Raw genomic sequence first — 19,496 nt, 5'->3', positions numbered from 1 at the left:
ACCCTCTCACTCTCAGCTCCTTGTGCCTCTTGCTCCCAGCTCCTCACACGCCCTTCCTCTCCTCTGGCTCCTCCTCACCTGACTGAAGTGAGCTCCTTTTTAAACCCAGGTGCCCTGATTAGCCTGCCTTGATTGGCTGCAGGTGATCTAATCAGCCTGTCTGCCTTAATTGGTTCTAGCAGGTTCCTGATTACTCTAGTGCAGCCCCTGCTCTGGTCACTCAGGGAACAGAAAACTGCTCACCCAGTGACCAGTATATTTGCCCTCTACCAGACTCCTGTACCCCACTGGTCTGGGTCTGTCACACAGGAGAGCGATCACTTGATCATTATCTGTTAGGTTCACTCCTCCTGAGGCACCTGGCATTGTCACTGTCAGTAGACAGGATACTGGGCTGGATGGACCTTTGGTCTGACCCAGTATGGCCGTTCTTATGTTATTTTCTTACATGCATTGCTAAATGAGGACCCCGAGCACTGCATTCTGAGGAAGTCTGGCTCTAGGGTGGAGCATGATTGGTGGTGGGTCAGTGTAGTTACCCCACTATTCCCTTTCCCACACTGTAGAGCCACTCAATAGAGGGAACCTCCACAAAGCTATTCTCCACAACATGGTCTCACCTGTAGAGGCATCTGTGATGCACAGGACCTCAAAGTAGCACCCTGTAACCCCCATATTCATCATTTGTATATGGTTGTGATATGTCATACAAAGCATGCCAGGTAAGATACTCCTTGTTCGGTCAAGATGTGTATATTGTTAGTGTGTATGCTCTTATGAGATTTTGCTATGCGGTTGTTATTGAAATATGTGAGTTTGGGACCTGCCCACTGCTAGCTTTCCAGTGACTAAGGGAGTGACCCACACCCAGGCTGGCATTAAACAGATTCATATCAGCTGGGGAATTGTAAACAAGCAATTTACAATTCTGTAAGACAGTGGCACTCAACCTTTCCAGAGGTCCCTTTCAGGAGTCTGATTTGTTTCGCGTACCCCCAAGATTCACCTCATTTAAAAAGTATTTGCTTACAAATTCAGACATAAATATAAAAGTGTCACAGCACATTATTACTGAAAAAAATTGCTTCCTTTTAAAGCCCTGTGTGGATTCAAAATGTGTACCCGCATCCAAGCTGCAAAAATGGTCCATGGATAGCCACACCCATGGCTGCAGATGTGGATATCTGCAGATATAAAGTGGAACTGTGGCTTTGCAGGACTCTACTTACAGTATCATTTTTACTATTATTATAAGATTGTTTGGAATATAAATATTGTACTTACAGTTCAGTGTATAAAGTGGTATAAACAAGTCATTGTATGAAATTTTAGTTTGTCCTTTGTTAGTGCTTTTTCTGTAGCCTGTTGCAAAACTTGGCAAATATCTAGATGCCCTGTGGAAGACCTCTGCATACCCCCAGGGGTACACATACCCTGGTCGAGAACCACTGCTTTAAGAGACAGTTGCACAAGTGCCACACTGTGCAAGCGACTCAGCAAGGCCCACCAGGACATGTCTGGGCCAGTATCTTTCCAGGGAAGAAAATGGCTTGAGAGTATAAAATAGGGGGCTGTGGCATCATGAAATCATCTCTCTCCTCCCCCACTTATGCTGAAGGCAACAAGAATGCTGAGCAGACAAGGCCCTTGAACTGAGGAGATTGGTCCCAGGCTGGGAAAGAAACTCAGCCTGTGTATTAAGAACTGTAATCTGCCTACAACATCCATTGTGGTGAGAAACTATTTGATTCAACTCTTTCTTAGACTAAAAGTTTAGGATTTAGAATTTGTGTTTACTTTTTATTTTCTGAGGTAACTATCACTAACCTTTATACCTACACTTATAAGCTATTGTTCTATAGTTAATGAACTTATCATAATGTTTTATCCTTACCAGTGTGTTTTGTCTAAACTGCTTGGAGCACCTGTTCAGATTACAAAGGCTGGTGCATGTCCACTTTCCTGTGGGGATGTGTCGAACTAATTAATGAACTTGGTCAATTAATGAGATGGTCTTGAGCAGTGTAAGACGGTGTGGGGGTGCAAGGCTGGGGACTTGAGGGATTTGCTGGTGTTACTATGTATAATTCAGGAGTGGCTTGGAGTGCATTTTCAAATTAGCTGGGTGTGCCTCTGCATGCTGATGTCTGAGTGATATCAGTGCCTGGAGGAGTTTACTGCTTGTCCCTGACAAAGTAATGTGAGAGACAGCCCAGGCTGCAGAGTTAAGGGGACACAGTGGTCTCACAGTTCCAGGTCATACCCCAGGGATTCTGTCACAGCATCCCAAGCCCCTGCTTCCCCTACACTCACATCATGGCACATGGGCCCCTCTTAGCTGTGGAGGTGCAGGCAAGATTTGCCCCAAGCGAGCTGTTGCCAAGCGTGTCTAGGGCTGTGCTAGGAGAAAGGCAGTCCAGCAGTGCCCACCCCACCCTGGCCAAACGGCTGTGAGTGAGTAAAATGAGCGTAGCCATAACTGCTATGACTCAATGGATCTGCTAATTGAAATACTAGCAAAGAGTCCTCTAAGGAAATCTGTCCATGCCCCACTGAAGGAGTAACACTAGCAGCCTCACCCCTGCTTAGCACTACTGACAAACACACTGCAAATTCCTCCAATAGGCAAATACATTTCATTTACACTGCAGGGGAGCGGGGATGAATATATGCAACTGCCCTTTGCTTTGTGATTTACAGCTGTTAATACGTGATTGCTTACTAATTAGTGACAGTGAGTGTTTTGTAATTAGTGATTAGTCTCTGCTCAGGGCAAGTCTACACTACAAAACTAAATCGCCCTATGTTATGTCAACTTACAGCCACTGCAGTAATTAAACTGCTTCTGCATGTCCATCCTATGACTCTTGTATCGGCAGTGCATGTCCTCAACAGGAGTGCTTGCACCAATTTAATTGTCAGGGGCATTGTGGGATAACGTGTGAAAGGCAGCAACAGTCGAGTAGTGTAGACCAGGCCTTAGAGAAGCAGTGGATGGCTGGCCATTGCATAGGAATTGCATTGCAGGTTCAATGCAAACTCCTGGCAGACTGGGGTGGTGGACGCACGGGGCTGAGAAAACCCTCAGCCCTGCAGCTAACAGAAATGCTCTCCTATAATGCAAGGAATTTTGTACTTAAAGAGTAGGTCATACCTAACAGTGCTACTACTGTATTTAACCTACGTATCCTGAAGAGTCTGCTTCACTCGTCCTTTGGGTGATTTTTCCATCACATGCCCCCAAAAGCTTTGCTCTTTTGAAGGTGGTGTTGGGAGGGAGGGGAGAGAGAAGATAGGTGAGATGACCTCCTGAGGTCCCTTCCAGTTCTAAGATTGTAAGGTATCTGTAACTGGTGGTATGGGCCTGCTGTGTGTAAACCTTGCCAAGCGTGGTCCATAGCGGAATAGCATGTGCAATCCAGTGCCAGCTGCACGCTCCCCTCCCACCCCCATTTCAAGCACACAGACCATCTCTACTCCCATACGTAATTGTATGGGCCACCTCTCCCCATGGCTTATTGTACAATATCCCTGTGGCAGCGACAGTAATCCCTTACATGGAACATTAGCACAAGGAAGGTATTTTATTTTAATGCAATTGAGCACCTGGAAAAAAGGTGGGACAGCCCCATGGGGTATGATCCTGTGATCATTGCAGTTAATGGGCACTTAGACCCCATTTTTAGGCTCCACTGGGATTCCCTGAACTCGCATCTAATCCTGTAAGTGTCTAAACTCACTTGGCGCCTACGTTTTTAGAGTAAAAACTCCCTTGGTGCCTATGTTTCTGCCTCAGAGCATGTGTGCTGCCACCTCGTTCTTGGCATTTGGATGCCTGTCTCCCCTCCAGCCACCTGTTAAGCCCCAGACCAATTCTCAAACCAGGAGGGAGAGAGGCAGCCAAACAGCTACCAGGCGTGTGGGGCCCAAGCCACTGCCTACTGGAGCAGCGACTGCCTACTGGAGCAGATCCCATTCAAACTCTGGCTGGTGGCAGTAGGGCTCCTGCCCACCGCTTCACTTTTAGCCCAGTGCTATCACATTCAGCTCGGACACAGCAGACCCAGGTTCACTTCTCCCCTCTGCTTAATGGAGAAGGGAGATTTGAACAGGAGTCTCCAGATGATACATAATGAGTGATTAGAGTAGGGGGACTGGACCCTGCATCTCCCACCGCCCAAGTGGGTACTTAAACCACCAGGCTACAGCATCATTCTCCTTCGGGCCTGATGACTCCAAGTATTTATCCCAAGGAGCACAACATCAAAAGGAAAGATGGAGGGAGCTCCACATCACAATACCCTATTGCCCATTGGTTAGAGTCCTCTCCTGAGCAGTAGGATTTGAGCAGGGGGCTCCCCTCTCTCTGTGAGGCAGAGGGCTAAGTTGAACCTGGGTCTCCCATGTCTGTGTGCTAAGCACAGGGCTAGAAGTTATAAGGTTGGTGGTACCACCACATCCCACTCCTACCACCATCTTGTGTGGGGTGAGGCATGTGCCTAACTCATTCTTGCAAGAAACCATAGGTTCCTAAGCCACCTGAGTCCATGTGATGGGTTCCTGGTTGTCGATCACTAGCAGAGACAGGCTTATCCTTGCAGCCCAGACTTGGGCACCAAACTCCACGAGAGGGGCAGCGCTTAAGACACAGCCCACTTGTTGGTGTCTCCCATTGGTTAGTTTAGCCAGCTCCCCACCTTGCCTGCTGGCTTCTGGGGATTGTATTCTAAGGCACCTACCTCTCCCCATTTGTTTTATAGGGAGATAGGCCCTGAACTCAGGCTTTGTGGATCACAATGTTGTTTTGGTTTTTTTCCAGGCACCTGAAAGTTAGGCATTGCAACTCTCAGGGTCTGGTGCCTGAGGCCCTTGGTGAATCCTGGCCCACCTGGTTAACACCTTTGTGGTCTAGGCTGGGTACCAGTGGTATGGACTGTGGCTGTGGGATAAGTAGTGTTGGCTATTTCCAGAGGAAGAAAACTGACTTCAGACCTTTAAGGAAGGCGAGGTCAGAAGCAATAGTTTGAGCACTTGGTCAAAGCAGGAGAACGCTGGGGCGTAACCCTACAACAGCGATGCAAGGAGGCAAGCTAGACCCAGGAAGTGTAACATAGGGCTGTTGTAACTATGCTTAAGGGTCTGTGAAGCAAGGATTTAAATGACTTTCCCTGATGTGTGTAATAAATAGGATGCATTTCCTTGTTATAAACCTGACACAGTCACCAAGGCTAGTTTACAGTTTTCCAGGATGGGAAATCTCACACCCTCCAGAACCATTTGTACACTTGTACCACATGCCCAGGGCCAAATTCGCAGCTGATGCACATTAGCAGTGATGTTGACAGAGCTTTAGTGTTTTACACCATCTGAGAGGCTAGTGACCAATTCTTTACCCACACACGTACTGTTCCTTTTTCATGCCGTGCCAGGAATTCACCTAGAATTCAACTACTGCCGGGCAAATGGGTAGCTAATATCTGTGTGCACTGCAGTGACTTTGCCTTGATGGGAGCTATTGGGCTTGCTTTGTTTATTGAGTGGTTAAGGAGTTGCATAATCTGGTGGACAGCTGGGCTCATGGTAACTTGTGTGAGGCAGGAATGGAGTTCAAAGGCAAGGAAGTTACAGTCTGAACACTTCATCTAGTGCCAAAAGTGACATCAATGGAACCAAAACTATAAACAAACATTCCAATTTGCCAAACCCACAACTTACTAACAGTCTGTTTAATAGTCACTTAAATTTTCATCTGGATTTTTACAGTGTTACAATTATTTTTTTTAAACCTTTTTAAATAATACTGTAATTCCTCATGGTTTTGCCATGTCTCCCCCCTCCCCCCACTTTCAATCTACAGTAGTAAAACATCACAGAGTTCTAACAGAACATCAAGAAACAAGAATTGTAGTAATTAAAAAAAGAAAAGAAAAAAAACAGCCCAACCATCTTCATGTTAAATAATTGCACAACAAGTAAAAGATATTAATGCTATTACAGCACTACAGCTACAGCCAAGAAAATAACTCGGAGGTTCGTCTCAAGTGAATCAACCGCCATTAATACAGGAGGAAAACAAGGAAGGGGGAGAGTGTGGCCACAGACATAGAAAAGCATTCAGCTGGTTGGCAGCCTGCTCAATGCCATCTTTTAAAGGGTTAATACTTTGTTAATGCCATTTGTCATTTTCCGCACATCTATCATGGCCATTGACAAGACCCAGTTGCATCTAAGAATTTCCCCCATGAGCAAATGTGGTATGTGACTGTGGCCCAGATTCACAAAGGCATTTAGGCACCTAATGCCCAGCGATTTCACGGGGAGCTAAGCAACTAAGTACTTTTTGTGAATCTGGAACCTAGACGTGTTGGGGCCAGACTTCCAGCTGGTTTACAGCAATGGCCCAGAAGCCAATGGTCTCCATGGAAATCAATGGGTGATTTGGTCAGCAGGTCATGTGCAACTGCAGTGCAGCTAGACTGCAATGCAGATGCTTGTGTTTGGTGCCAGGACAAACAGCCAGCTCTAGTTTAAAATGTTCCATGTCTTAAAGCATCTGTTGAACTGTTAATTCAGGATTAGCTGCCATAAAGTACAATCAGGGTCATGATCCCTCCCACCAAGGAAACCAGACCCCTGAGAATAAAGAAACTGGCGTTAAAACCTGTGCATTAGGGGACCTCGGCAAAAGACAGCACTGAGCCGCAGACTGTCCTCCTCCTCCAGCCGCTCACGTCAGCTTGTGTTCTCACTTGTGCAGGGCTGGGAAGAGGGGGACTTGTCACTGGGCTCCAAGGCCGCCTCCGCTTATCCTGCACCAGCAAGAGGCACAGTTGCAACCCTTGATGCGTCTGCCCTGGAAGGGCCATGCATGGCAATGGTGCTAGAGAAATAATGATAGTAAGTGGGTGACACTCCTGCTTTTGTTCAGCACCACAGGCAGGCAGCAGAGTCTAGTGGGTAGGGCCCTGGACTGGGAGTCGAGTGAGCTGGGTTCTAGATGTGGCTCTGCCATTGTCCTACTGCGTGCCGTTGGGCGGGCAAGTAAGACAAGTCCCCTCTCGCCCTTTGTCTACTTAGCTTGTAAGCGCCCGCTCTGCACGTGTTCAGCACCCAGCAAAACGGGGACTCTGGCTCAGTTGGAGCATCCAGGTGTTAGTGTAATATCAATAAATGTTCCCCATGTGGCCTATCCTGTATTTCAAATAATACTCGTGCTGTCCCAGCACCTGGAAGCTGGGCTTACTGTGGTTTTGCAGGGTGGTATGTGATGCTCAGCAAGCAACACTCTCCTGTGAGGTCAACCACAGAGGTCTGCTAGGAACCCCAGCGCCTCAGTCCTTTTAGTGCTGGAGCGTACAGGGGACACCAGGACCAGAGATACTCCTATGCTGGCCAGGGCTTGGACTGGCTAACCAATTAGGGCTTTGCCATGTATAGTTACTGTGATAGGACCAGGGGCTTCTTGGGAAGGCAGGGCTGCCTGGTGAGGGGGCTCTGTGATGCAAGTAGTTCAAAATGCAAAGAGCAGAAGCAATCTGGAAATGGCTGTGAAGCCCAGTCCCAAGTGGGACACCTGCTGTGGTAGCTGATTTGTGAGTGCCCAGTGTCCAGCAGATGCAGGGGTTTCTTGGCAGAGTCCCTCTCTCTAGGCTGACAAAGCCTCCTACACTGCTGCACCTGGGAAGTGATAAAAAGGGGATGAGGCTGCTAGAGAGGAAAAAATCTCTTTTATAAAAATGCCACGTGTGCAGTACTGCTTGGTGAGCAACAAACTCACTTCTGGGCCAAAGCCGTATGTGTTCAAGGGTCCTTCAGAGGAGCTATTAAGCTAAGGTCTCTTTTCCCATCCCCTGGGGGCTGCCCATGTGAAATCCAAAGCTGTGCTGGCATTTGCTGAAAACATTAAGAGGATAAACCCAGGTGTCTTGGCCAAGATTCCGCTTCACTAGCTTAACTATCCAGGGCTGTGTATGAATTATGGCTGAGTGCGTCAAGGTTACTGCACTCCTGGCAGCTAGCTTATCATTGCTTTGTACAGTGTCTTGAGATTCCTTGAGTGGGATGCACTGGCCCAGAGAGGCAGGGAGACAAATAACTAAGCATGACTGCGATACGGGCCAAGGTTAGTTTAAGGGTTTTTATAACACCTGGGACTCTGCAAGTGGTGATGATTTTATAACAGAAACCAACCCTCAGGTCTGGGGCAGAAGCCACCTTGGAGCTGCTAAAACCTCTCCTGTTTCCCCAGCAGGGCAAGCGCATCATGGGAGGCATTTAAAGCCTTTAAAGCACCAATGAGTGTCTACTGCAGGGGTATAAAATCTTTGTGACAGAGCATGAAAAGTGCAATCTGGGATCCGTATGGATTCCATTGCTTTGTTGCATACTGCAGACTTTCTTTTGCAGGGAGACGCTCATTGGCTGCATTTAGTACCTCATTGTTATTCTTCCAGGTAATGGTCTAACTATGGTACTGGCTGCTCTTCTCGACTCACCAGTCTAAGTCAGCTCTCCTGGGGTCAAGTTTGTCCACACACCTGGCAATATGTTATAATGCAGAGGGAGTTTTATCTTGCATCTGCCTGTCTGAAAAGGGTCAGGAGACCCGACATAGCTAATGTGCAGAATTCTCAGGGCATGGTGGTTGCTGATATGCAAATACTGTTAGGTAACGCTGTGGGCATTAACTCCACACTAGATACAAAACAAACAGATTTGTGTCCTTGGCACTTCGTGGGAGAAAAGAAGGTTGGCAGGAAAGCATAATGTGTAGGCTCAGATGGCTTCTGCCAGCATTAAAATATTAAAAGGAGATTCTACTTTGAAAGCTGCTATAAATATTCCATCATGGGTCCCCATATTCATCTCGCAGTTGTTCCAAATCCAGAGTTCTCAGCTGGCAAGGTCAAAGATGTTCTCTACCTACCACCTCTGTGGCCTCCCCTCACTCTGGGACAGGAAAGTCTTTCTCCCTCTCCGATCATCACTGGTAATAAAGATCCCTTCTGCCAATGAACTGGAATTGAACTAAGCCCCGTCTCCCCTAGTGCTAATGGGAGTTTAAAACAGCGAAGCTGTGACTAAGTAGGAGTGAAGATCTTTGCTGCCATGGCATGAATTCTTGTGCAGCAAGGGCTGTACAAACACAGCGCTCCTGTCAGTCCCCTCAGGGGTTAGCTCCTCATGCCCCAGGTGCCTTCTTTTCCTTTTCCCCTGGGAGTGCTCCACCCCTGCTTTGCCCTGAGGCCACACCCCCACTCCACCTCTTTCCCCAAGGCCCCACCTTCACTCTGCCTCTTCCCGCTCCCCAATCACTCTCCACCCTCACCCAAGTCCCTCCCCGAGCTGCCAAGCAGGGGCAGGGAACAGCTGTGGCTGGTGGGTGCTGAGCACCCACAGAGTCGGTGCCGATGCCTCATGCTGCAGTACCCGCAACGAACATGCTTGTGAGCTGTGGCAAGAAAGAGCAATCTAACTAAGAGCAGCCCTATTCTGGGGGTAGGGAGCGCTCTTAAAAGAGCCAGATTAATCCCAGGTGCTCTACTGAAGTCACTTTTCAAATGCTTAACCTTTCATGAAAGAATAAGCCCAAGAGGAGGTTGGACTGCATCTCTTCAGTAGGTAGCCAGGTGTCTGGGAAGCCGCTCCTCGGTGTGTGTTCATGGCTCCCCCTGCCGCCCAATGCATTCCACACTCCAGGTGGAGTTTCACTGTCTGCTAAGTGGAGAGGGATCTGAAGATAAGGAGACAACCTCTGCTGCAAAATGGAAACAATCCCACGGTTCCTCTCACCCTCCCTTCCCCAAATCCTACTGGTCACGCTGGGTGGCACCTTTGAAGCTGATAGTGTGCCATGGGCTGAGGTTTGGTACCAGGGTAAATGCTCCCCAAACATCTACATTTTAGCCAGAGCTCTGCCCAAACTCATCACTGCTTAGCAGCTGTTACTTTGGTAAAGAAGGACACACATGCGGTGCAGTGAAAAGCACATTGCTACTGCCCTGTTAACCTCAGTGACCACCCCGACATGCCATTTGGAGCTGACTACGAACTGGAAGGACCTTGCAGGATCCCAGCCCAGAGCCAAGATCAGGGACTCTGGAAAACGAGCAAGGAATGAAGGGGGTGGGGGGAGGGTGCTACAAGCCCTCCATACCCTGTGTTGGTTCGAAGATTATTGCTGCTGCAGTCCAGAGCTTGTGCTTTACAACTGCAGTGATTTTTCTGTTATCAGATCTAATCTCAGAGCTGGATCCTTATGGGGAAGAGCTGACGCTGATGCCCTTTTTCTGCTTTTCCAGACCTGATGTTAATTGAGAGGCTGGGTTTATTAATTCCCTGCCTGGCTTCTATTGTTCTGATTTTGTTCTCTTTCACGCTGCATGGGGAATGTGGGTGGGAGTTGTAGGCTGGAACCTTTAAAAATGTATCTTTCATTCTTGAGTATATGTTCACCTACAGTCCAAGGAACCTCTTGGTAAAATGAGCAAAACAAACAAAAACTGGGTCTCACGAGACCTCCAACTAGAAAGGCTATTGGCTGTGTTGAGTTTAATACCGGGTAAGTCCTGCAAAGAGCAGTAGCTTCCCTCCCTGGTTTAAGCTTTGTCTTGGGAGATTTCACTGACCTCCTGCAGATCCATTTATAGAACTCCCACAAATGCTCTTTTCTCCTGCTTGCCTCTTAGGGGCCTGAGAGTGGTTCCTCAACCCCTCAGTTGTCTTTGTCTCCATAGTCATTATAGAGGACGCTTAGCGCTTGCTCTTCGCAAGTCTTCTTGAGGTCCCGGCTCAGCTCCGACCAGTTAAGTCCGTACGGCTTGATCTCGCTGTAGCGGCAGGCAAGATACCTGAGCGACGTGCGTTGGAGGCTGATCTTGGGCTCCTGAAGGAGGCTGTTGCACCAGCCACTGAGGTCCCCAAGCTGGGAGAGAATGAGGCCGGCCTTCCTGAAGAGAGGACAGAGGAGAAGCCAGAGAGGTGGTGGGACAAGAGGTAAGGGGGGGAGGGAGAGAAGGTGTAAAAAGAGAGAAGCAGGGAACGTTAAACAGACCATGAAAAGGCCTTGGAGAACGAGGATAACAGTCCTGTGTCCCCATAAATCTCCATGCCACCTGAATGCAATGTCTCCCTGCCGAAGGGAGCAGGGCGGACCAGTGTCAATGCTGAGGATGAAAAGCGAAACTGGCACCAACCCCACACCCAGCCACCATGCTTCTGTCCCCATCTCAGCCCCCTGGTCACTCGCAGCTTTTGTTTCTCTGAGGGTGGGGGCTAAGTTCATGTAGGACGAGAGGCCCACCCCGCTCAATCGAGGGTGGGGCCCCAGAGCCCAGAATACAACGGAGTCTGTAGGACCACACACAATAAGCCGGGAGTGGAGATCTAAAGTTTAGACAGAGTTCTGGATGGGACACTGAGCAGAGAACACAGGACAGTGCCCACCGCTCCATGAAGGAGTCCGGGGAGCTGCAGGCACCACCCAAAGGAGGAAAAGTGCAGCCACAACCTAGGCAGGAGGCTGTGAAGGAACCAAAAGAGGAGCTGCAACCTGGTGCACTGCAGGTAGGTGTGTGCCAGGATCTCCCACTCGCCAGTGGGAGATCCTGGCGGGCAGGGGGTCAATGAACCAGGCCAGCCTGCTGTCCCCATTCCAGAGCTGCCAGCTACTATCCCTGGTGGGCTAAGAGCAAGGTGGAATCAAGGCTGGCCCACCATGGTGCTCTCCCTTGCAAGGTGGCAGAACATCCCACCACTTGCTCCTTGCAGGCTTTAGATGATTGCTACTGACATGGGTGGTTTTAAGGCAGCTACCTGGAGGTACCAGGCTGCAGAAGCCTGTTCCCAGTCCCCGACAGGCCCAGATGAGCAAGGTGATGTCTCCTGGGAGGCGATGAGCACTTGGCTAGCAATGGAGGCGCTCAGCACTCCCTAGTAGGCAAGGCACCATACAGCATGAGGCCCGGAGTTACTAAGGCCCAGATCCAAAGCCTACAGAAGTTGAGAGACTCCCATTAACTTCAGTGGGCTTTGGAGCAGGCACTGTTGATCTGCTGGGAGGCAACGTGTCCCTCCTGGCTGGTTCTTCTCTAGAGCAGGTGGTTGGCTAGCTGCACTCTGTGCGCCTTCACGGGGCGGGAGGGAATGGCCATGGTTCTAGCCCCAAACCTCTTGCTTACAAACCAGTGTTGCCGAGAAGTGACACAAGCGCGTTCTGACAAAGCATGCCCAGGAACAGCATAGGAGTCAGCACCTTCCATCCTGCTGACAGCTCACTCAGGAGTCCAAGTGGCCTGGGTTTGTATCCAGGAACCCAAGGAGTACCAGAGAGTAGTCAAATGAACACTCTGCTGGCTAAATGATGTCATCTGCAAATGATTTCTCCTGTCCCCACCAGCCTGCATGCTTCACTCTAGCAGAGGATCAACCAAGAGGTCCAGCTTCTGAACTCTGTCATCACCAGAGACCTCTGCAGCTGCCTCAGCGTTCCTTTCCAACAGCATGAGCTGCAAACACTTCATCAGAAATTGTCATTTCATGTCAAATGCTTGAACATTTCCAGGGGGATGATGTTAACCTGCCTGCATTGTTGCTCTCTCCTCTTTGAAATTCAAACCAACCAAAAGATTCAGTGGATTCAGTGCTGATCACTGCCAGCCCTGGAGACTAAACTTCTCCCCTATACTGTACACCACGCCGTGCCGGTTTACCTCCACCATGACTGAAAGGGGCTGCCTCTGGGGACGACAGCGGAGTTCCCCTCTCCACGTTCCAGTCAGCCCTTGGCCCCTCCGCTGAGAGTGCCCAAGGGGAGGATAATCAGGACCAGTTCTGGTACTGGCTCTGTGACAAGGTCGCCTGTCTGGGGTTAGTCTAGTTCCCAGCAAGCGGCGGCCACCACAGAAGCCACCATTGGAGCGGAATGATGTTTGGTCACTACCTCCTGGTGCTCAGTTTCAAGAAAGGAGAGAGAGGAAGAGCAACATGAAACCTGCAGGGGTCAGTATGTGTATGTAAAATACCAGCCCTCCCCCAGCAGGGCCTATGCCCAAAGATGGCAATGTACATACTTCTTGGAACAGCCACTTCTACAAGAACCTGAACCTTGAAAAGAAGCTGCAACCCCTGCCCAGAACACCTAACCACTCAGCTAACCCCACCCCCCCCCCAGGCCTTGGGAACCCCATGCCACACCTTTCAATGTCTTGGGGGGGCCTTCTTAGTAGCTGTCTTCACCCCCCATACAGCTTTGGGAGAGCTGCCAGGTGGTGGTGGTGCGGGGGTGTCTTTGAATCTTTTCTGGCGGGCCAGAATGGCCCAGACCCCACACAGCTGGCAAGCACAGAGCGGAAACCGCCCCAGTGCTCATCCAGTATAAGGAAGGCTTAATAGTCTTCTTAGCACTGGGGAGTTAAGGTGGCCTTGGAGGTTCCCTAGCAACTGTACACAAGAGGAGACACCCACTAATACTTGAATGCAACCATGGAGATTACTGAGTACTGCCTGCCCCTGCAGAGTCTCATGGCTTTTGCAGCAGGACGGAGGTTCTTTCCCAGCTTCTCGGTGCTGTGTCTGTCTGTGGGCTCTGGGCCATTCTGTCCTCACCAGGAAATGTGCTGAGGATACAGGAGGCAGAGGCCCTCCCTGGGAATCTGCTGGAGAGCGACATAAGGACAGAGAGCGACCAATCAGTGCCCCCTGGCAACTGGGGAGGAGGGGATGAGAAAAGCTTCCCAGGCCCAGGGGAGGCCGTGGGCCAAGCTGATACCCCCCCAAAGCCTGGCAGATGCAAGTCCCAGTCCCACTTGAAGACACCTGAAGGTAAGATGTGGGGGAGGGTGGAGCTGGAGCTCAGGGTGAGGGAGAAGGTGGCTGTGTGAGTGCTGTGGTTCCCAGGCCCACCTGCCTCTCCTAGACAAGGGCTGGTGGTTGTAGGTTTGTCTGGGACTTAAAGCCACCCTGATTTTGGCTGTAGTCTGAGCGTTAGTTCACCCATTCCATGGTTGTGCCTGAAGGTGAAAAACTCTTAGTCCCATTGCCTCCTGTCTGAATTCCCCCTTCCCCCCCTTCAAGCTGCCTGCAGGCAGAGGCTGGGAAATCACTCCGCCAAAACACACACTGGAAGACACTGAGACAGCTTCAGCCCAGGGCGATACTGGCTTCTGCTGCTCTCACCCAGCATGCAAGACTCCTCAACAGGTGAATGGTTGCCATGGGACAAGGTGCCCACAAGCAGATTCACAGATGGCCAGTGAAAGGGTGAGGGCTGGGCAGTTGGGGGATGCGCTGTGAATACTTGGAGCTACTGTTCAGAGTACCCAGGACGGGGCACAGAGAAAGGAGGTTAAGAGTCTATGGAAACAGCAACTAAAGAAAGCCTTGCATTCACCTGACCACAGTGTTCTGGTCTCTGCTCTCTAGTGGGTGTCTGTTGTGGGATAGAAGGGGTCTGGCCCATCCCTGCACTGTCTCCTTTCTCTGAGAATCATTCACCCAAGCGTAATCTCCTGGACTCCGTAGTCTCAAGGATTGGACTCTATGGTGCCTGTCAAAGTCCCTCTTCTCATGGTTTTTTTATTGATCTTTCTTCCCTGGTCTCAGGAAGTCACATCAACAAGGGTTGAGTTGGCCAGAGAGGGCTGAGATAGTGGATCTCACCCTCTGTTTCTGTATCCTCTACAACCACATCCCGTGCAGCCCTAGACCTAGTCTGAAGCTCTCCTTCCTGGGAAGGGGGGGGGGGCAGTGCAAATGCCACGTGCCCTCCCCCACATCTGAGTCCTCTCTGGGGCACAGCAGCAGTGCAGTTCGTAACTGCAGTGAGGCCTGGATCTCATTTTGGGCCTATATGTGCCACAGTAATACAATCTGCCAAATCTAACCTTCCTAATGGTAACTAAGTCTCAGGGGTGTGTTGGTCAGGCAGAGCTGCTACGCTAGCCGGCACAGCTATCAGGCTTACCTGGGTCCTAATTCATCTTCACACCGCCAGGTGAACTCCCCAAAGCTCTCGTAGTGCTGGTTGTAGTGGTAGAGGACCCGGTGCAGGCTGGGCGAGCCCAGGTCCAGCAGAGTGTTGTAGGCTGTCTGCTGCTCCTTGCCGCTGGTGTAGCCATTGAAGAGATTGTAGATCTTGTCTGCTATTTCTGGGTAGGATGGCAGAGAGGGCTGTCAGTGCGTTTGTCAGACAGAAAGGAATTATAGCCTCACACCAGGTCAGATATCAAGTAAAGAGCCCTGGGGCAAAATCCTGAACCCACTAGGAGCAAACTCTTACTGATGTCAATAAGGCCAGGATTTCCCCCCGGGTGTCCTGGAACTTACACCGTGTCACCAGGTCATATTCTAGAAGGAGGGACAGTGGAACATACAGGATTAGACCTGTGGTCCCTCTAGTCCAATGGCATGTCTCTGACAGTGGCCAATACCATCTGCTGTAGAGGAAGGTGCAAGGAACCCTGCAACAGGCACTTATGAGGTAACCCGCGCCCAGGTGAAGATGCCTCCTAACCCCCATCACTAAGGCTGGCTTATGCCCTGAAGCAGGAGGGTTTCTATTCCTGTCGAAGCTCATGGACTCTGAATTTTTTTGTTCTAGCCATAGATATGTCCAACCCTTTGGGGACTTTTCTAACACTTCACCATCAGCCTGAACAACCAATGGCAAGGCAAGTTTCCATCCACTCACCCTCCCACCAGCCTTGATCCTAACCTGGAGGGACTCCAGCCACAGTTCCTGCAACCATTCACACCCTGGTCTCTCTAGCGAATCAGGCTTCCAATTGCTGCTGGCTCTGGTGCTCGGTTTTCGGGCAAGATACCACACTCTGAGAACCGTAAATGGACGATGCTGTCTACTGGGACAGCGAATTATTGCTGTAGTAATGGGAACGGGGCTGAGATCTGATGCTTGGGAGAGGCCACCTAACTGATAGCCATCGTGTGGGAACCACTTGATTATTGCTGAGTGGGATCTGAACTGGTTTATTCAGAAGAGTAGGGCTGTCACCCCCATCACCAGTCATCCCATCCCACACTCAGAACAATGCTTCCCATTACCTCCCATCCAAGCAGAATGAGATGTTATTTTTAAACAAACACACTCATTCCACCAGCACAATCTAGATGTATTGACCTGATTCCCACTGCCTCTAACAAGGTTCTGTCCCGGCATGAACAACAGAGAAGCAGCCATGCGTCCTCAGGCAATAATTACATCAAGAGCCTCCAAAGTCCCCATAACCTTTGAGATCAGACGCATAGAGCCTCAAGAGGGTGCTTCGTTCTCATTACGCTTTATCGTCATTATTTACTAATGACGTGCTGTAGGTAGGCATGGACAAAGATGACGACAAAGGCCCAGAACCTCAGATGTTTAGGTGCCTAGTTCCCATTGAGGATCTGGGCCAAAGTTCCTACCCCAAGGGTCTTGCAGTCTGATCCAGACAGATAACTAGGGACAGTCTGGATCTGAGAAGGGGTGTTCAGTTCTGGAGTTTCAGGTGCGCCTGTTACAGAGATGCCAAAAACAACCAGGGTCTGGATTCCACCCAACTTCAGGGCTGTTCACACCTATGCTTTGGCTTGGGTATATCTCTTCAACTAGCCCAACAAAAAAAGAGGGGGAGTTCGCCTGCTCTGTGTTCTGCTTAACCATGCTCTGACAATCCGCTGCAGTGAAGTCCAGCACGTCAGACCAGGGCTTTGCCAGGGGGAGAGGGGGGCACCCCCTTAAGCACCCCCACAAGCACCCCCACTGTTACCTTGAGCCTTCACATCATCTACCACGGGGCATGGGGTCTTGACCGTCACATCACTTGACCTGGAGCGTCTCCCCGTGTTATCAACTCCCCAAAGCGTGAACCTGGAGGAGAGGGGAGATGTTATCACAGCACGGAGACGACGGACAGACTGGGGAATCTGGAGTTCAAACATGCAGGTGCACACGGCAGACCCCCCATCAGGAGGAATGTATGCAACTAATTGCCTGGGAGATAAGGGGCTGTCCTACCATGCATGTCACTTCACTCTGCTTGACACAGGTGCCCCAAACTGGCCTGTGCTGCTTTTCCATGCAGACCCAGTGGGAGGTGAGAACTCAATTCAAGAGGCTTGGCATCTCCTTTGCAGCACAGTGACCTGAAGCTAGTGCAGGCAGCTCTCTGCTGGGGCTGGTACTTGAGGCACTGACAACGCTGCCAATTCACAAGAGCCCTGGTGCATGATGCAGAGCAGAGCCCCGGCCAGCAGCAGGGAAGAGACAGCTAACAGATGAAGAGCCTGCTCTTTCCATCCTGATGCCATCTGAGGTGCTCACTGTGCGTAAACTCCACCTTGGGCCCAGCCTTGGAGGAGGGGACAAGGAAAGAACAGAATTACAGCAGCCTTGGTGTGACCACATCATGAGCCTCCTCCATTGCAGCCAGGGCAGCATGCCCCCCACCCATTCTGGGAATGGGGCTGTAGGTAGGTCAGGCATCAGTCCAGGAGCTCAGTGAGAGTCTACATCCCATGTGGACTGGAGTCATACTGTGGGCCTGGCAGAAGGCGAGGCTGGACAATACTGTCAAGCAGGTGTAAGAAGGACGGGAGTTAAGGATCTTTCCAGCACTGCCACGCGTGCTCTGCGTGGCTGCTGCTGGGCTTCACATCTCTGAATCTACGGACCATGGCATTGCCATCAGCAGCTGGGTCATGACTGCAATTGGGAAATAACCCTCCAGTGCAGATGAGGGGGAAACCCACATGCTGCTGTGCCTGGATTCCCCTCTCCACTGACACCCCCGGGGGATAAAAACTGAGGGGGCTGCACACTTCTCAGCCTGTGTAGGCCCAGTTCCTGGCATATACCAGGGGCTCCTTGCCCCTCACAACCTCTTGTGTGCCACCCTCCACCCCAATCTATTTCAGAGTCTCCTTCATCCATGGGGCTCTGGGAACCCCTCATTACCTCCTCCCATACCAGGGTTCCCCATTCTTCCTCTGCCCATGCCAGCTGCTCTGTATGCCCCACATCCCTAATCACACCAATCCCCCCAGCCCGTTTGCCAGAGGCTTTGTCTGCTCCTTCCCCCATGCGAGGGGCTGTGTTCCCTCCCACTCCCCTTCCTCCACCGTTATTCCTTCTGTCTGGGAGAAGAATCATTTAGGGTGTAAGCATGTTATACCCTACTGGGAGGTAGGCAAGATGAGATGGGGTATCGTTAGGCTGGAAGACATTAACAGGTGCCATCAAACAGTTCTTTGGTCTTCAGACAACTGCAGAGGTGCATGAAGCTGTGGCTGTGCTGAACAGCTGATGGGGCTCCATCCATTTATCCCCATTTTGGTTTCCCCATTTTCCCAAAAATCAATAGGGTTCTTGCCCTCTAGGTCTTGAACTTTTTCCGGACTCGATCAAACGCGGCATTCAGAAGTTATTGCGTCACCGACAGGGAAATGCTGCCCAGCCGAGTGGACAGCCCTGGCAAGTTTAGCCAACATGGTGGTGATGATAATTTAATATTTGTGCATCGTTCCAGGAGCACATCCAGCATGAACAAATAGGGGGGTGGCTTGCCATGCAAAGGGATGGAGAATGAATGCTCCCTTTCTCCATGCCCCCAAAAAAGATGAGGAGCAAGCTTGGGAGTAGCCAATCAAAAACAGCGGTGCCACTCACGTGTAGGTGGTGTCAGGCTCCAGGCAGCGAATGATCAAGGAGATGGTGGTGGACAACTTGTCAGGTACTTGTGCTGGCATTGCGCAGGGGGATTTGGCTCCGGAGATGATGTCATCCACCAAACTCAGCACCGTCTCTAGGGAAAGAGGGAAAAAGGAGATTTTAGGCAATTATCTTCCCATGCCCAAGAACCTAAGCAGGGGACAATGGGTGAGGAGAGGCTACAATGGGTCACAAGACCGGCCAACCGAGCCCGATACCTAGTGACGGATCAGACATTTCCTGGAGGGTCAGGAGCAATGAGGAAAGGACCTTGTAACAGGCTGACTATTGGTGATTTGGAGTGGTGCATCGTACACTGCCTCCGGTGTGACATTAGCCAATTGGGAGCTATGGAAGGGGAGAAAATGCATTGGTGGGAAGGGTAGGAAAAATGTTTATGTTATTCTTTTGTCCTGCCTTGACCCTGAGCTGCAGCACACGATCAAGGCTCTTAGGCCAGTGACCTCTCTGCTAGGGGGCAAGTGGAAGTTCTATGGAGCTTTTTCAGCTGAGGAAAAGCCTTAGTGTCCCCGTTGCAGACAGAGAAATACAAATAGCCTCCCAATCACTGAGTCTCCGGCATAAGAAGTGAAGATGGAGACTGGTGTGATTGTGAATGAAGGTTACTTGCCTGTAACCGGATGTTCTTTGAGATGCGTGGTGGTCCCTGTCTGTATTCCACACATGGGTGGGAATGCACCCGAGGCTGGAAATGCTAACAAGTGGTGTCTGTTGGCCCACACAGTTCTCCTCGTCCCCAGACTGAGGGAATAAGAGCCAGTGCAGGTTGATG

The 19,496-nt window shown here is 50.4% G+C and overlaps 1 protein-coding gene and 1 long non-coding RNA gene across 13 annotated transcripts in view; one reads left to right on the top strand and one right to left on the bottom strand.

The window, feature by feature from the left end:
* Nucleotides 1-9,377: 9,377 nt before the first annotated feature.
* The window catches only part of ASTN1 (astrotactin 1), a 239,963-nt gene continuing 229,844 nt past the window's right edge, over nt 9,378-19,496 (bottom strand). For all 11 annotated transcript variants that reach the window (XM_045026814.1, XM_045026803.1, XM_045026804.1 and 8 more), the window contains 4 exons: nt 18,662-18,797; nt 16,764-16,864; nt 14,963-15,146; nt 9,378-10,949 (listed from right to left, as the gene is read on the bottom strand). In XM_045026814.1, the coding sequence (XP_044882749.1) occupies nt 10,715-10,949; nt 14,963-15,146; nt 16,764-16,864; nt 18,662-18,797 (656 nt within the window). In that variant the 3' untranslated portion in view covers nt 9,378-10,714. The remainder of the gene's footprint in view (nt 10,950-14,962; nt 15,147-16,763; nt 16,865-18,661; nt 18,798-19,496) is intronic.
* LOC123375684 overlaps nt 13,489-19,496 on the top strand; it is a 28,505-nt gene continuing 22,497 nt past the window's right edge. For both annotated transcript variants that reach the window (XR_006581559.1, XR_006581558.1), the window contains exon 1: nt 13,489-13,821. This is a non-coding gene — a long non-coding RNA (uncharacterized LOC123375684). The remainder of the gene's footprint in view (nt 13,822-19,496) is intronic.

This window comes from Mauremys mutica, chromosome 8 (genome assembly GCF_020497125.1).
Source record: "Mauremys mutica isolate MM-2020 ecotype Southern chromosome 8, ASM2049712v1, whole genome shotgun sequence".
In the NCBI taxonomy this organism is placed as follows: domain Eukaryota; kingdom Metazoa; phylum Chordata; order Testudines; family Geoemydidae; genus Mauremys; species Mauremys mutica.
Note: the sequence above shows the minus strand (reverse complement) of the source record. Positions and strands in the feature narration are given on the sequence as shown.